This window comes from Xenopus laevis, chromosome 9_10L (assembly GCF_017654675.1).
Source record: "Xenopus laevis strain J_2021 chromosome 9_10L, Xenopus_laevis_v10.1, whole genome shotgun sequence".
In the NCBI taxonomy this organism is placed as follows: Eukaryota; Metazoa; Chordata; class Amphibia; order Anura; family Pipidae; genus Xenopus; species Xenopus laevis.
This window is the reverse complement of record NC_054387.1, coordinates 19,615,730-19,634,179: the sequence shown is the minus strand read 5'-3', so window position 1 is coordinate 19,634,179 and position 18,450 is coordinate 19,615,730. Positions and strand designations below refer to the sequence as shown.

The 18,450-nt window shown below is 43.5% G+C and overlaps 1 protein-coding gene across 1 annotated transcript in view; it reads right to left on the bottom strand.

Annotated features, from left to right (window-relative positions):
• LOC121397907 (targeting protein for Xklp2-A-like) overlaps positions 1-16,521 on the bottom strand; it is a 28,199-nt gene extending 11,678 nt beyond the window's left edge. Inside the window, exons 1-4 of the mRNA XM_041576089.1 lie at positions 16,464-16,521; positions 11,181-11,252; positions 10,933-11,023; positions 9,128-9,241 (exon numbers count right to left, since the gene is read on the bottom strand). Coding sequence (XP_041432023.1) covers positions 9,128-9,241; positions 10,933-11,023; positions 11,181-11,252; positions 16,464-16,470 — 284 coding nt within the window. The 5' untranslated portion in view covers positions 16,471-16,521. The remainder of the gene's footprint in view (positions 1-9,127; positions 9,242-10,932; positions 11,024-11,180; positions 11,253-16,463) is intronic.
• Between the last annotated feature and the right edge of the window lie 1,929 nt (positions 16,522-18,450).

Genomic DNA, 18,450 nt, shown 5'->3' with positions numbered 1-18,450 from the left:
GGTTAGTGGCAGGTCGGGAGATGGGAAAGATCCGATTGTACATTGATTCATACGATCGGATCTTTGCGTCTGTGGCCAGCTTTAGTTTGGATAAGGTTTCTCCTGTCCAGTGTCTTAGACACAGGGCTCCTGATGCCACCACATTTGCTTTGGTTTAGGCTAGCAGTTTGGTGACCTCCATTGCGGTCCTACAGAGGTGAATGAAAAACTAAAACACCTAACATCTAGACTGACACTAAGGCAGACAAGAGAAAGCTGTGCACATCTAACATTGTCTTAAATCCTCCATGCATTAAATTAATAAAAATTTGTTTAACACAATAGTATGCATTTCTGTATAAGGATAAATTCATTATTCTAATTGTGTATGCAATGATGAAAGAAATATCGCACTGAGCTACTAGTATGTGATGTGTAGATGCCCCAAAATGTACCTTGTGCATACTAATTTAATGGGTTACATCTACCCCGCTTCATAAAGACAACACCTGATTCACGTGTGGTAAAAGCCCAAAAAAAGTACAAACTATTTTAGTAAAACATTTTTTGTATACATGGGTATACACTTGTAAGAGATGGGACACAGTGTGTACAAGTATGTTTAAATGTACATAATGTAAAAAAAGAAATATTTTAAAATAAAGTCAACTTAGACCAATCCTGGAGCAGGAGTTACAATTGCATCGGCACAGGGTCATGGATGTCCATGAGTGCAAAGCTGCTGTTGGAGATTAGGCCTGCAAATATTAAATTGCAGGACATACACGACAGCCACCAGACTCATTGACAAGGGTGCAGTCACTGCTGTTTCCTCTGCGGTCGAAGACGCCAATTAAGAGAGACACTCATCTGAATGAGAACATTAATAGTACGTTCTTGGTAGATAGACCACCAGTCTGTCAGCAAGTCGTCGACCATTGACTTTGAATTGAATGTTTCGAACTAAAAATCGTTCTACTATTTGACCATTCGACAGTTGAAGTACTGTCTCTTTAAAAAAAAAAAAAACTTTGACCCCCTACTTCGCCACCTAAAACCTACCGAGGTGCAATGTTAGCCTATGGGGAAGGTCCCCATAGGCTTCCTAACAATTTTCTGATCGAAGGAAAATCGTTCGATCGTAGGAAATTCGGTAAATCTTTCGATATTCGAAGGCTTTTACTTAGACAGTAGAATATCGAGGGTTAATTAACCCTCGATATTCGACCCTAAGTAAATGTGCACCTAGATGTTACACTATTTAGCAGCATATTTTTAAGTTAGGTAATATAGGAATTTTCTTGTAACTTAAAGTTCAGGCAACATTTTTCCTTATGATACTCGCAATTCCTTGTATAACTGAGCCTGCAGCCTTGTGCCTTTATATGGTCACATAACCCCTCAATGACTTCTAATTCCCTTATAATACATGAGTGATACTCAGAGTTCCCTGTATAACTCAGCCTGCAGCCTTGTGCTTTTATATGGTGACAGAACAACCCCTCAGTGACTTCTTATATCCTTATCATTTACAGTAGGGGGTACATTATCCCTTATAATACATGAGTGATACTCAGAGTCCCCTGTATAACTCAGCCTGCAGCCTTGTGTCTTTATATGGTCACATAACCCCTCAGTGACTTCTAATATCCTTATCATTTACAGTAGGGGGTACATTATCCCTTATAATACATGAGTGATACTCAGAGTTCCCTGTATAACTCAGCCTGCAGCCTTGTGCTTTTATATGGTGACAGAACAACCCCTCAGTGACTTCTAATATCCTTATCATTTACAGTAGGGGGTACATTATCCCTTATAATACATGAGTGATACTCAGAGTTCCCTGTATAACTCAGCCTGCAGCCTTGTGCCTTTATATGGTCACAACCCCTCAATTATTGAAAAATAAATATCAAGAAATAAGGTAAAATGAAAGGTCTTCTAGAGATTTTAACCAAATTATTTAACCAAATTTTATGTCACCTAGAGTGACAGAAAATCTAAATAAGATTTTTTGTTTTAAATAAAGCAGTGTGCAATGTGTGTAAAATATTCTGCATTTAACTGAAGCAAATAATCACATAGCAAAATGGGAAAATTAAATTTTAATAAATATAGTGCAAAGAAAGTTAGGTATATAGTTGAATACAAACAAATATAAATACGGAGAAGTTACAGGTAAAAAACTTGGCGAGTAATTGATGCAGCATGAAATACTTCCTGCCAGGGCCAGACTGGGGGTAAAAAGCAGCCCGGGCAAAAAAAATCAAAGCAGCCCACATGTAAAGACGCAATGGTCTGACTTGTTGTACACATCCACTCATATATTGGGGTAAAACTGAAAAAATGTATGCGCATAAAGAGCTGCCTTTCTCACTTAAAGGGGTTGTTCACCTTCAATTTAATTTTTAGTATGATGTAGAGAAGGACATTCTGAGACCATTTGCAATTGGTTTTCATTTTTTATTATTTGTGGTTTTTGAGTTATTTAATTCCCCTAGTAACCATGCATTGATTTGATTAAGAGACTGGAATATGAATAGGAGAGGCCTGAATAGAAAGATGAGTAATAAAAAGTAGCAATAACAATAAAGTTATAGCTTTACAGAACATTTGTTTTTAGATGGGGTCAGTGACCCCCATTTGAAATCTAAGAATCCAAAGAAAAAGGCAAATAACTAAAAAACTATAACAAAAATAAATAATGAAGACCAATTCAAAAGTTGATAAGAACTGTCTATTCTATAACATACTAAAAGTTAATTTAAAGGTGAACCACCCCTTTAAGTGTAATTCAGAGAGAGGGGCAGAGAGAAACAGAGAGAGGGACAGAGTGACAGAGGGAGGGGAAGAGAGAGAGACAGAGAGAGGGACTGAGAGTGACAGAGAGAGGGGAAGAGAGAGGGACAGAGAGTGACAGAAGGACCAAGAGCGAGGGGGACAGAGTGATAGAGCGGGACAGAGTGACAGAGTGAGGGAAGGAGTGACAGAAAGAGGGGAAGAGAGGGAAAAAAGAGGGACAGAGTGACAGAGAGGGGGACAGAGAGAGGGGAACAGAGTGACAGAGAGAAAGAGAGTGACAGAGAGGGGGACAGAGGGACCGAGAGAGGGGGACAGAGGGACCGAGAGAGGGGGACAGAGGGACCGAGAGAGAGGGACAGAGTGACAGAGAGAGAGAAACAGAGAGACAGAGTGGGGAAGAGAGAGGGACAGAGTGTCAGAGAGAGGGGAACAGAGTGACAGAGAGAAAGAGAGTGACAGAGAGAGACAGAGGGACCGAGAGAGGGGAAGAGAGGGACCGAGAGAGGGGCCGAGAGAGAGGGACCGAGAGAGAGGGACAGAGGGACCGAGAGAGGGACAGACAGAGGGACAGAGTGAGGGGAAGAGAGAGGGACATAGTGAGGGGAAGAGAGAGGGATAGAGTGACAGAGTGACAGAGAGAGGGAAGAGAGAGACAGAGTGACAGAGAGAAGGAAGAGAGAGACAGAGAGAGGGGAAGAGAGAGGGACAGAGTGACAGAGAGGGACAGTGACAGAAAGAGGGACAGAGAGAGAGAGACAGAGAGAGGGACAGAGTGACAGAGAGAGGGACAGAGTGACAGAGAGAGGGAAAAGAGAGGGACAGAGTGACAGAGAGAGGGACAGGGTGACAGAGAGAGGGACAGAGTGACAGAGAGAGGGACAGAGTGACAGAGAAAGGGGAAGAGAGAGTGAGGGACAGAGTGACAGAGAGAGGGGAAGAGAGAGAGACAGACTGACAAAGAGAGGGATAGAGTGACAGAGAGACAGAGAGAGGGACAGGGTGACAGAGAGAGGGACAGGGTGACAGAGAGAGGGACAGAGTGACAGAGAGAGGGACAGAGTGACAGAGAAAGGGGAAGAGAGAGTGAGGGACAGAGTGACAGAGAGAGGGGAAGAGAGAGAGACAGAGTGACAGAGAGTGACAGAGAGAGGGATAGAGTGACAGAGTGACAGAGAGAGGGAAGAGAGAGACAGAGTGACAGAGAGAAGGAGGAGAGAGACAGAGAGAGGGGAAGAGAGAGGGAAAGAGTGACAGAGATAGAGGAAGAGAGGGAAAGAGAGAGGGGAAGAGAGAGAAAGAGTGACAGAGATAGAGGAAGAGAGGGACTGAGAGTGACAGAGAGAGGGGAAGAGAGAGGGACAGACTGACAAAGAGAGACAGAGTGAGGGGAAGAGAGAGGGACAGAGTGACAGAGATAGAGGAAGAGAGGGAAAGAGAGAGGGACAGAGTGACAGAGAGAGGGGAAGAGAGAGAAAGAGTGACAGAGATAGAGGAAGAGAGGGACTGAGAGTGACAGAGAGAGGGGAAGAGAGAGGGACAGACTGACAAAGAGAGACAGAGTGAGGGGAAGAGAGAGGGACAGAGTGACAGAGAGAGGGGAAGAGAGAGGGAAAGAGTGACAGAGATAGAGGAAGAGAGGGAAAGAGAGAGGGACAGAGTGACAGAGAGAGGGGAAGAGAGAGAAAGAGTGACAGAGATAGAGGAAGAGAGGGACTGAGAGTGACAGAGAGAGGGACAGACTGACAAAGAGAGACAGAGTGAGGGGAAGAGAGAGTGACGGAGTGACAGAGAGAGGGGAAGAGAGAGGGAAAGAGTGACAGAGATAGAGGAAGAGAGGGAAAGAGAGAGGGACAGACTGACAAAGAGAGACAGAGTGAGGGGAAGAGAGAGGGACAGAGTGACAGAGAGAGGGGAAGCCTAAAACCTGTTGGGCCTGGGGCGACTGACCCCCCCTTTTCCCCCCTGATGGCCTACACACAGCACGATAACAGAGGAGTTGGGAGGTAACTTAGAAAAGCGCATATTGGAGATTTCTCTCGAGGATGTACTTAAAGGACCAGTAACATCAAAAATTTTTACAAAAAAGTTTGTAACAATACAACGAAAAAAAAACATCAAGACCAATTGAAATTTAAAATAGCAAATCCTTTATTAAGATATAACTTACAGAAACTCCACTTCCTGTCTTCTACAGAAACGGCGAAAGGGCGACCATCCATCCTGTTGTGCTTGATTGCTCTTCCCTGACAGCGTCTCGATCTCCTCCAGCTCTTCAGAAGACCGCAGCGGTGTTCTTATGCCTGTCCCCACTGTAACATAGCAGACCGTCAGCATAAAAGGTAACCCAGAACCCCCTGCCCCTGCATTATTTTAACCCTCCTGGCACCGAGAATATTCCTTCTGCCTGCTGCTGTGGGCTGCTGGGGAGACGCGCAATTAATGTATGGATCAGTAAAGGCAGCAGCGTTTCTTTAGAGCCTGCCTTCGGAAGGTGAACCAGATGGCCAGCATGTTTGTGAATGGCAGGCCCCTGCCCAATGCTGTCAGGCTCTCTCCGCACATCCCCAAGGCAAACTGCTGCCTTTGCGATGGCAATCACCTAGCAGCCTAGTTCCCTGTGCCGAGACTCTGCAGCTCCCGCCTCTCGTTTCCGGATTCCTCCAGAGCGGTTACATCAGTAACAAAACCGGAGTGATTCCGGCACCAAAAGGAGAGCCTTGCACACAATAAGGAAGCCAGAGCGGAGCAAAAGGCTGAGGATTGTATAACCTCCGCTCTGGAGGAATGGGGAAACGAGCGGCGGGAGTCTTGGCGCTGCTAGGTGATTGGAGCCATTGTGAAGGCAGCAGTTCACCTTGGGGATGTGCGGAGAGAGCCGGACAGCATTGGGCAGGGGCCTGCCATTCACAAACATGCCGGCCAGCTGGTTCACCTTCCGAAGGCAGGCTCTGAAGAAACGCTGCTCTCTTTACTGATCCATACATTGATTGTGCGTCTCCCCAGCAGCCCACAGCAGCAGGCAGAAGGAATATTCTCGGTGCCAGGAGGGTTAAAATAATGCAGGGGCAGGGGGTTCTGGGTTACCCTTTTATGCTGACGGTCTGCTATGTTACAGTGGGGACAGGCATAAGAACACCGCTGCGGTCTTCTGAAGAGCTGGAGGAGATCGAGACGCTGTCAGGGAAGAGCAATCAAGCACAACAGGATGGATGGTCGCCCTTTCGCCGTTTCTGTAGAAGACAGGAAGTGGAGTTTTTGTAAGTTATATCTTAATAAAGGATTTGCTATTTTAAATTTTAATTGGTCTTGATGTTTTTTTTTCGTTGTATTGTAACGATTTTTTTTGTAAAAATTTCTGATGTTACTGGTCCTTTAAATGGTTTCCGTACTCTTATAACACTGGTTTTATTGATAGCAGCAAACTTCCACTCCTAGACGTAGAGACCTAATTCGAAAAGAAGAGACAGAAATATGAGCACACAGCACAAACAGTTGATGAACATAATGTAATAACTTTAATTTCAAAACCAAGTTCGAACAATTCAGCACACATTAAAACCACACTAGCAGGTCTGAGCCCTGAACCGCCAGCACGTACGCTGTACGTGCTTGGCAGTTGAAGGGTTAAAATAGGCCCTGGCATTTCCGGTATGCAGAGACCAATTCAGCCCACACAGAAGCACAAAGAGCCCCCACCAGGCCACCAAATACTGACTTTCCATGGCATCTTCTAGCAGCCCCTCTGGCATTTGCAAGAACCCACAGATTGCCAGTCAGGGCCTGGATACTACAATATGTTAAATGGATTGTTCACCTTTGATTTAAATTTTAGTACAGGTATGGGACCTGTTATCCAGAATGCTCGGGACCTGGGGTTTTCCGGATAATGAATCTTTCCGTAATTTGGGTCTTCGTGCCTTATGTCTACTAGAAATTAATTTAAACATTAAATAAACCCAATAGGCTGGTTTTGCTTCCAATAAGGATTAATTATATCTTAGTTGGGATCAAGTACAAGCTACTGTTTTATTATTACAGAGAAAAAAGAAATCATTTTTAAAAAATTGGATTATTTGGATAAAATGGAGTCTATGGGAGACAGCCATTCCGTAATTAGTTGCTTTCTGGATATCGGGTTTCCGGATAAGGGATCCTATACCTGTATAATGTAGGGTGTTATGTTCTGGGACAATTTGCCATTTGTTTAGATTTTTCAATCATGTTTTTTTTTTTTTTTTTTGGTTCTCTCGTTTGCTATTGCAACCATCTGGTTGCTAGGGTACAAATACCCATAGCAACAATGCATTGTTTTTTTAGATGTGGTCAGTATAAAGTTAGAATAGAGCAAAAAAATAGAAGCTAAAGGACAAGTAAATCAAACATAGGTAAAAACTTGTTTATAAAACAAACGAGCAAGCTGCAAAGCTATGGTAAATACCTGTAATGACAATAATGGCAATAAAATAAAATAGATAAAATATAAAATAAAAAAAATTCTATTAAAAAAATTAAAACCGTATAAAATAAATAAATAAATAAAATGAAGGCAATAAAACCAGAAAAATATTATATATTATAAAATATTAAACTAAAACACAAAGCCATCGAAGGTTATTAAAGTACAGAGAAACATGCTCTCTCTTGTGCAGTGTAAATTATTTGCAAGCAGCAAGCTAAATTATATAAAAAAAACAACATAAACACGAATTAATTAAAGTATATGCCACATTTCAGTTAATTAATTATCTAATTACCAGCACAAATGCGGGGATAAATGAATGAAGCCAGCCGTGCCTGTGTCTGTGGGAAGAAATGGCGACGCCTACAAGTGGCAGCTTTAACTTGATTGGTCAAAACCCAAGACTCCTATTGGCTGGGGAAAAAATGCGCCAAATAGAAAACCGGAAGTTAAAAAAATGTGTAAAAAAAAAAAAAAAAGTGAATAAAGCAGCCCAGGACAGAATACGGTCGCCTGATGCCTGATGCCTGATGCCTGATGCCTGATGCCTGATGGAAGACGACTGATGCCTGATGGAAGACGACTGATGCCTGATGGAAGACGACTGATGCCTGATGGAAGACGCCTGATGCCTGATGGAAGACGCCTGATGCCTGATGGAAGACGACTGATGCCTGATGGAAGACGCCTGATGCCTGATGCCTGATGGAAGACGCCTGATGCCTGATGGAAGACGCCTGATGGAAGACGCCTGATGGCGGAGACCCGATACCTGACAGCCGAAGGAGGAAGTCTGAGGGCGGAGCTGTGATGAATGACGTCTGAGGAGGGAGGCTGCAGAGCGGAGGAGTGACGGCGCATTTGGAGCAGGCGTGACTACAACCGGCAACGATGCGCTATGGAGAAGGCAGAGGACAACGCATGCGTCAAAGGTAATTATGCGCATGATGTCCTAAAATGCGTTCCGTACACTGTACACTCTGCAGGTTCCGCCCCCCAAGTGACGTGCAGTTTAGAAACTGTTTTTTTTCCAAGCTGCACAGGATTATCGGGAATTTAAAGTGCCTATAAGGGACAGCGTGTTGAGCTGTAAAAAAATTGGACGGTTGAGAGGTATGCGGGTATCCCCATACTACTGAGGAAGCAGGCCCCGTCCGGGCCCCCTGCACTCCCGGGCCCCCCCGCGGCTGCGGGGTCTGCTTCCTCGGTAGTTACGCCACTGCATGCATGAGACAGATATTCTTTCCTGAGCAGGTTGAGTTACTGGGCCCCAGCAGAGAATGGTAACAAACAGGGGTGCTTCGCCAATGAGGCGAATTGAGGCTGTCGCCTCAGGCGGCAGCGCCCCAGTAGGTACCAGGGGCAGCAAAAATGCTTCTCCTGGTACTTTAACAGCGAATTTCCGGGGGAGGGGGGCAGCAGCAACTGCTGCTGCCTCAGGCGGCAGAGGGGCAAGGATCGCCCCTGGTAAAAAACATTTCTACAGACTTCAGCAGGAAGGAAAGTGGTCAGTCACTGGGGCCAGGGCCGCCATCAGGGGGGGACAGGGGGGACAAGCGTACCGGGCCCGGGCATGAAGGGGGGCCCGGCAGCGCTGCATTTTTTGAAGATCCGGAACCCCCCTTACGAGCGCCCCAATTTTTTATAAGGGGGCCCTGACCATAAATAGCTTTTTACAACTTGTGTGGGGGGGGGTTACTTTTTTAGCGCTGATGTCTGTGTGGTCTTTAAAACTGCGATGTGGAGTGGGCGGGATATGGGGTGGAGCTTGGTCGTCAGTGTGGGCGGGGCCCAGGGGGCCCCAAAAATTTTGTTGTACGGGGCCCCGTGATTTCTAATGGCGGCCCTGACTGGGGCTGATGAAGTTTCAGTAGCCATACATACCCCTTTAGTTTGCACAGCGGGGAGTCAGCCTGTGGTGGCTCATTCTCAAGATCTGACTCTCTCATTTTTATGAGAAGCTTTTCCCGATGCTTCCTGGACATGAGCCTGGTTGATCTGTTGGAGGGAGAAATGAGGATAGGTGAGAAAAGCAAGATAACATGGCATAGCAGAAATCGGATTTCACTGTATTGAAAAGAAACAACCCCTTAAACATTACAGGTTTCAAAACATAAAACAAAATATATGTAAAAACGCTGCTTTATCTAAAGGAAAAAAAATAGGGTACAGATGGATAAATAATGGCATAGCAGAACCTATATGAAGAGGGAGTGTGTTAAAAAACATGGGACAGAAAGAGGAAAGAAAAAATCAAAAGCAGAGAAAACGCCAAAGGAAAATTAGTCCTTTAAAAGAGAAGTAAACAACAGAAGGAGCAGCAAAATGAGAAGTGCTTGTGTGCCAGTACCCACTGCTTCTCATTGTATAATCTTTTTAGTGCAGGAACACTTTAAGTGTTTGAAATGTAGGCCTTTAAGTAACACCAAAAAATTTAAGTGTTTTAAAGTAATGAAAATATCGTGTACTGTTGCCCTGCACTGGTAAAACTGATCTGTTTGCTTCAGAAACACTACTATAGTTTATATAAACTAACTGCTGGGGTGGAGATTGAAAAAAGGCTATATGGCACAGGTTAAATAGTGGATAACAGATAACACCATTAGCAGGGGTAGGCAACCCCAGGCTCCGGAGCCTCATGCGGCTCTTTATCCTGCGGCTTTGCTTGACATGTCATCTATACAGCCCTCACACCTGCTGGCGGCTTCTTGAGTGTGCGACCGCGGTAAGCTAGCGGTCAGCTTACCGCGGTAGCACACTCAGGAAGCCGCCAGCAGGTGCGAGGGCTGTACAGACGTCCCTGGAGTGACAGGCAAGACCGAGCCGCAGCAATATGATTCATCATGGTCCTTACCACGGTCACACACTCAAGACAAGACACGCAAGACAACAGAGGGAAAATCATCATGGAGCTTCAGAAACAGAAGTCACATTAAACAGATGAGAACAGTAGCATTTAATAGGGCTATTCAGTGTTTAATTTATTTCAAAGTAGGCCTACACATACACACTGCACTTCTGTTTGTTGTATTCTGTTGTTGTAACAGTTAACATTAAAAAAAAGGTTACAACTTTTAAAAGTTTATAAACTGTGTTATGTTTTGCGGCTCCAGACTATTTTCTTTAGTGGAAGAGGGGGCAAAATGGCTCTTTTGATAGTAAAGGTTGCTGACCCCTGTTCTACAGAGTATATTTGCTATCTGTTGTGTAACCTGAGCCTTTTCTCAGGTTACTCCCCCATTGCTACACAGCAGCTTATTTGTATTAGGGATGCACCGAATCCACTATTTTGGATTCGGCCGAACCCCCAAATCCTTCGCGATAGATTCGGCCGAATACGAATCCTGCTGAAAAAGGCCGAATCCCAAACTCAATCCTGGATTTGGTGCCTCCCTAATTTATATAAACTATAGTAGTGGTTCTGAAGCAAACACAGCAGTGTTACCAGTGCAGGGCAACACTGCATTATATTTGTATTACTTTAAAACACTTTTTTGATGTTACTGTTCCTTTAAACAGGTGTCTTATAATCTTAATCAAGATCAAAAACATCTGCTGCTTATTCTATTCATCCAGTGTCTAGTGTTTCTAATGAATCTGTAAAATATGACAGATAAAGCAAACTACTGTGACACAGGTACACAGCATTGTCCCCAAGCCCAAAAAAAAAAAAAAAAAAAAAAACTTACCGCATTGACGGAGATTTCACATCACAAAAATGTATAGTAATCTTGGAGACTGCCTCCTTTGAAAGGGTTGTCAACACCTTGCGCTTGTGTTCTGTTAAAGGAAACAGACTTGTTTAACTGGAGCAGCCTAATGCCCCCTGCCAATTGTAAGGCTGCTTCTTTAGAACATGCTTATATATTCATGCTGCACTGTATCAGCATTGGGGTCCCTTACACTCCCAGCAGAAACACATTTATTTGTCACTTACCAGAATTCACAGCAGAAGTTTCAAAGCGTGGCCTCTGGTTTGGGGGAGTATTAAGTGCATTGGTCACTCTGTCTGCAGAACAAAAATTGGCAACAGATTACATATGTGGTATAAACTGGTCCTCAGGCCAAGTCCACCAAGCCACTTGGATAGATGTCCAGTTAGGGGGTGAATGCCCATTTGATTTTATGCTTCCAGGAATATCTAGAAGATCAGAGAGTGGGGTCTGGAAGTGAGCACTTATGTTGCTGGAACTATGGGCGAATTCCCAATTCACCAATGTTTTATATATCAAATCTTATGTCCAAAGGGCCCTGACCTCCAAGTGGGGCTTGAACCTAAAAGTCAGACAACTACTATTAGAGAAGTAGCCCAGGAGCCCATGCCACTGACACTCAATTACATCATGCATTTGGAGCTAGGTTACAATAAAGACATTAGGGGTGACCCTTATATCCTTGGTAACCAATCAGAATGGGCAGACTATAGAGTAGATGTTCCCACGCTGTAGGACATGGAAACAACCTTGGAAGGCATCATCAATTGAATGAAGATAATTTCTCAGTGGCTGTGTCAGTTTTTTTTAACTTAATTTCTTGGTTCAGGGCTATTTTTGTATTGGTAGCTCTTCCTACACAAGTAAGTCCTATATGCAGGCAGCAGTACTGTAAAGAGAAGACATGGAAAGAGCATAAGGATTGGAGAGTAGGGTAGAGCAAGTGGGGATTATTAGAGAAAACCAACAGAGATCAAGAGGGCCTAAATGTACAAATGAAAATGGCAGAAGAGGGGAAGCTCCAGAATGAGATGAGGGGCCCAGATGTGTTTAGGTAGAGAGAGAGGTACAGCTATGCACCTAGCAATGCTCCTATTAGAAAATAAAGGGCACACGTGGGCACTGGAAATCAGAAACAAAGGACATGGCACACACAGGAGTTAACAGCTAAAAGGATCTACAATACAGGTGCGCATAGAGTCCCTCCTTACAACATATAAGTATGTTGGTGTAGGGAGCCTGCCCAAATGTTAAGCAACTCAGGGAGTCTGAGCAAAGAAAATCTGAGCTATGCAAATGTGAGGGAGGAGTCAAGGCACTAGAGAGGCTGCCACACGGAGAGTTCTAACCCAAAGAATGAAACAAGGGTGCACTCAAACAGCCAGGGGAAGGCTCACCCAGGGGATAGTCTGCACCTCCAGCAGCACTCATGCCAAACACTTCATCACATTCAATATACAGATCCCCCCAACCCAATTCCCAGCCAATACTTGACTCTACGCCCCTCCCATTCTAGATCCCCAAGGAATCTCACCTAACCAGGAGTCAGCATTGTGATCCTCATGGAAAGAACTAAAGTTAATGTATGTAGAAGGGCTGGGCCACTTACAGGAAACTGTCTCACCATTGCACTGTACCTGTGAGAAGATGATGCCAAACCGGGCATTACTGGGACTGACAGGGGATTATACCAGCAATTCTACTATTCCCTCCACACATCCCTGAAATAGCCCTCGTACGTGTTTACTCTAAATATCCCACCCAGAATACCATATCCCTGTATTATCCAGTCGGCACCCCATATTTATGTATATGCCAGTAAGCAGCCCATATGCTTGTATATTCCAGTCAGCATCCCATTTGCTTATATAACCCAGTCAGCACCCCATATCATTATATATATCCTAGTCAGAACCCCATATCCGTACGGAACACAGTCTGCATCCCATATCCTTATATAACCGAGTCAGTACTATCCTTATATAACCCAGTCAGCACCCTTTATCATTATATGTCCCGAGCAGCAACCCATATCCTTAAATAACCCAGTCAGCACCCCATATCCTTAAATAACCCAGTCTGCATCCCATATTCTTACAGAACCAAGTCAGCACCCCCTATCCTTATATTACCCATTCAACACTATCCTTATGTAACCCAGTCAGCAGCCCCTATCCTTCTATAACCCACTCTGCACCCCATATCCTTATATAAGCCAGTCTGCATCCCATATGCTTACAGAACCCAGTCAGCAGCCCGTATCCTTATATAACCCAGTCAACACCCCATATCCTTAAATATATACTAGTCAGAACCCCATATCCTTACAGAACCCAGGCTGCATCCCATATCCTTAGATAACCGAGTCAGCAACCCATATCATTAAATGTGCCAATCAGCAACCCATATCCTTAAATAACCCAGTCAGTACCCCATATACTTATATAACCCAGTCTGCATCCCATATGCTTACAGGACCCAGTCAGCACCCCATATACTTATATGTATATCCTAGTCAGAACCCTATATCTTAACAGAACCCAGTCTGCATCCCCTATCCTTATATAACCCAGTCAGCAACCCATACCCTTAAATAACCCAGTCAGTACCCCATATACTTATATAACCCAGTCTGCATCTCATATGCTTTCAGAACCCAGTCAGCACCCTCTATCCTTATATATATCCTAGTCACAACACCATATCCTTATAGTACTCAGTCTGCATCCCCTATCCTTATATAACCCAGTCAGCAACCCATATCATTAAATGTCCCAATCAGCACCCCCTATCCTTATATAAGCCAGTCAGCACCCCATATCATTATATATATCCTAGTCAGAACCCCATATGTTTACAGAACCCAGGCTGCATCCCATATCCTTAGATAACCCATTCAACACTGTCCTTCTATAACCCAGTCTGCATCCTATATCCTTACAGGACCCAGTCAGCACCCACTATCCCCTGCACCCCACATCCTTCTATAGTCAGCATCCCGGACGAGGAAACAAACCCAACCCACGCAGCATAACACAAACACTCCATACCTTCGTTACCAGGTTAAGGTATGAAGATCCAAATTACTGAAAGATCCGTTTCTGGAAAATACCAAGTCCCAAGCATTCTGGATAACAGGTCCCATACCAGCATATGGAGCTGCCACGCCTGGCTGCAGTGCTTGCTGGAGGAACATATGCAGGAACAAAGCAGGGGATGCAAGGCACTAGCAAACCATGTACTTGCTGCTGTTCAAGGCACACCCGGGGGTAGATTCACTAAGCGCCGAATTTGCGCTAGCGTCTGCTTCGCTCACATCACAACACCTCGCCAGGCGAGATTCGCCAGGACAAAACTAATTCACTAAAATCCGACGTTGCATCCAGGGAGCCGAACGCTGGGGAAGTTGCGCTAGCGTTACTGCGGCAAGCGAATCAAAGTTGCGTTAGTGTTGCCTAATTTGCATACGGTGGGAAGTTATGTTGAATAGACGTATATGTTGCAGCCAATACATTACACTACACAAAATGAAAAATAAAAAGTTGCCAGCATCTTAGTGAATTTGCGTAGTTACGTCCATTCACCAGAGCTCAACTTAACCAGGTGTAAGGGAGCAAATTACCTCTAGAGTCTATCTCCTTCGCTAGCGAAGTTACACCTGCGCCCGTTAGTAACGAAATGACGTCACGCTGGCGAATCTTCTATAGCGTTTGTCACTTCGCCCTTTAGTGAATCTGCCCCATAGAGTGAAAGGCTTTCTTGAACCTGTCCGGATTACATTTTGGTACAAGGTGCAGAGCGCAGTAGCACTGTCCATAGGCAGGCCTGCAAATGCTTAGCATATGCCTTTTTAATACATGCGTCAAATACATAATTCTTTGATTTGGCCAAATATCGAATCCTTCACAAAAGGTCTGGCTGAATTGCAATGCAAAGCCATAGCATCTATTGTGAACAACAGATTGTTGTGTTCAATTGTCCAGATTTGCCCAAATCCTGAGCAGAATCCTGGATTCGGTGTATCCCTACTTGGCACATTTAAAGGAGAACTAAACCCTAAAAATTAATATGGCTAAGAATGCCATATTTTATATACTGAACTTATTGCACCAGCCTAAAGTTTCAGCTTCTCAATAGCAGCAATGATCCAGGACTTCAAACTTGTCACAGGGGGTCACCATCTTGGAAAGTGTCTGTGACACTCACATGCTCAGTGGGCTCTGAGCAGCTGTTGAGAAGCTAAGCTTAGGGGTCATCACAAATTATCCAGCAGAAAATGAAGTTGAACTGCAATATAAGCTGATGCTACAGGATTGATTATTAAATTCTGATGCTAATTGCACTGGTTCCTGTGCTGCCATGTAGTAATTATCTGTATTAATTCAGCTTATACTGTGACATTTCTATTCTATGTGTACTGTATATTATGAGTCGGTCCCTAAGCTAAATAAGGGACAGCAGCACAGAGAATGTGCAGTGAATCAGCAGAAAAGAAGATGGGGAGCTACTGGGGCATCTTTTGGAGATCTTCCCTGCTAAAGGGCTGTGGTTGCCTTGGGCTGGTACAGAAGCCCAAAACATAATGTACAACATTTCTAGCTACTTTTTTAGTTAGGCTTTAGTTTAGACAATAATTTATAACCTTGTCGTTTCTAATATATGGCCACACTCACCCCCCATTTAATGATTACGTTAAAATAAATTTATGGCTAACAATAAGACTATTACACAAACAAATGTGCACTATAAACAATAAATTTATTAAATTAAATTTAAATTAAGAGCTGTTTGGGATGTATTATCCCTTCTTTGGGTTTTGCTATACTGACTATGCTTTCTATTTTATTGGAGTGGCACCTTGGTGGGATGCTGAGGAAATACCGTGGGCCTTAGTGACCATTCCGAGGGCATTCATGTAAGAAAGGAACAGAAAGGCAGTAGGACAAACACATGCAGTCATGGTTCCCTCTACTGGCCAAACCATTTTTGACTAACATTATTCTAGTGGTCTACTATAGGCTGTAATAAATCTGAAAAAATAATAATGTCTGCAGTACCCAGAGATCTACCAGACAGTGATGTTATTATGCAAAGCCAAGTCCCCTTCTATAGGGAAGAGGCCAACTGAGGATTTTTCAGGAGGGTTAGAAGGGTCCATAAACATGAGTCATGTCCGGGAGTGTAGAGCCAGGATGGTTCATTGGAGTTTGGGCAAGATGGTGTTATGCCATATATGAAATAAAGTCTACTAATAAAACCCAATGGGCTTGTTTTGCCTCCACTTTGGAAGCATTGCATCTTAGTTGGGATCTAGTACCATGTATTGTTTTGTTATTATAGAGAAAAGGGAAATAATGTTTAAAAATACCTGAAGTCCCGTGGGGTGTTCCCGATTTTATTGCAGTACTCAAGTCTTAAGGGAACACCCCACTTCAGATTTCAGGCATTAGTGTTGTTACAGATGATTTGGATACATACTAGACAGCAGAGGAGGGAAGCATTAATACCTTTCATGCTTGAGAAAGGGGTCACGCCCCAAAACGTTGCATCCGCAAATAAACGAGCAAGGTCAAATCCTGCTAGAATTATCCATGTTGTGCTGGTGTGTCTTGTATCTACCTTTATGCCCTCACCATTGTTTCTTAAAGACTATTAGCTTTGCCTCCTTTGTTTCCTTGAAGCTGAGGTGGCATCATAGGGTTCAACGTTATTCAGTTCAACAGAAAAAGAGGCCTGAATAGAAAGATAAGTAATAAAAATTAGCAATAACAATACATTTGTAGCCTTACAGAGCATTGACTATTTATAAGGGGTCAGCAACTCCCATTTGAAAGCTGCAAAGAGTCAAAAGAAAATGGCAAATAATTATACTATAAAAAAATAATCAAAACCAATTAAAACGTTGCTTAGAATTGGCCATTCTATAACATACTAAAAGCTACCTTAAAGGTGAACCACCCCTTTAAACCGTGGGGTTTAAATGAAGATTTTAGTTTGTCATGTTTCTTCAGTGATGATATTTACACCCTCCCCAGATAAAATCCTGAGACAGTGAGACAGATGTTGCTAAATAGTGAGTCAGCTAAACTGTTGCATTCATGTGTAATGAAATGTATGTATCACTCATTTTTCTCACCCTTTCCTCTAACGATTGGTCATTTTGTCAGTAATTCTGATGGAATACATGAAAGAATGTAGCTTAACACACAGATCGAATAGGTTTAACTGCTGAGTTGCCGCAGATAAGAAAGAAATGTACGATCTGTGCAGGAAATGGCTCAGCCTACCAAATTAGTAATTATGATTCGCAGCAGTGTTGTGTTGGGGAGCAGAACCCCTACTACTAGACCAGTGGCCCCGGCGTCCAATTCGGCCCGCCTTGTTTTTGCGCACTGGGCTCGGTCCACGGCCCGGTGGTTGGGGACCCCTGTACTAGACAACAGGCAAAACAGGGGAATGAGTGGTCCCTAGCATCAAGAAGCTACCGCCATCAAGGCCCCATTTCACAGGAACAAGCAAGAGCTTCCATGCATATACCCTATATATATTATTTTTCCTCTAAGAATTACCCTCTGTGATAACTATTTTACTTGTTTTAATTTGAATTGCATTTTTAGCTATTTTATTGAAGTTTCACTTAGGGTAGAACTACACAAGCGTTTTCAAAGCGATTCTGGCGGATCCGACGCGATGCGCCAAACGCAGGCGTCAAGTCGCATGCGATGGAAAATAAGGTAAGAAATACAAATGTCGGATCTTGTCGCAGCGTTCACGCGACACGACTACCATACGACATTACTATTGCTTACCTTATTTTCCGTCGCATCCGACGCCTGCATTTTGACGCAGCACGTCTGATCCGCCAGATTCACGTTGAAGACGCTCTTGTAGTTCTACCCTTATAGTCAGCTGTTGACTGCTTGCTTAGGCCTTTAAAATGTTCACTGCACACAGACTTGGATTTTAACTACTAGGAGCTCATGGGAGATATTTTAAACTCCCATGAACTCAAAATTAGACCAACTGCAATTTATTTTTTAAAAAAAATCTAATTTTTTTGTACTCGGGTGAATAGGATGGACCTGCAAACTCGAATTGAATTTGATTAGAGTTTTATCTCTGAAAAAAACTCGACTTTAAAGAAGGCAGCAAACAACTCCAAATTGATCCCAGGACGTCCCCCATAGGCTTAAACAGCAATTCGGCAGGGTTAAGGTGGCGAATAGTCGAATTCGAGTTCTTAAAGGGCCAGTGTATGATAAATTTCGAAAATCGAATTTGAATTTGTAAAAAAACTCGAATCCAATTTTAACAATTCCCTAGTCAAATTTGACAGTTTTGGCCATAAAAAAACTTGAAAATTGGAATTTTCATTTCGACCCTTGATAAATCTGCCCCCTAATGTCAGTGTGCAATATTTTCTTTTTTATTCCTTTTGGTTTCAGCACATTCAGTGCTTTGTGAACACATATTAATAATACTTTTTTTTTTAAG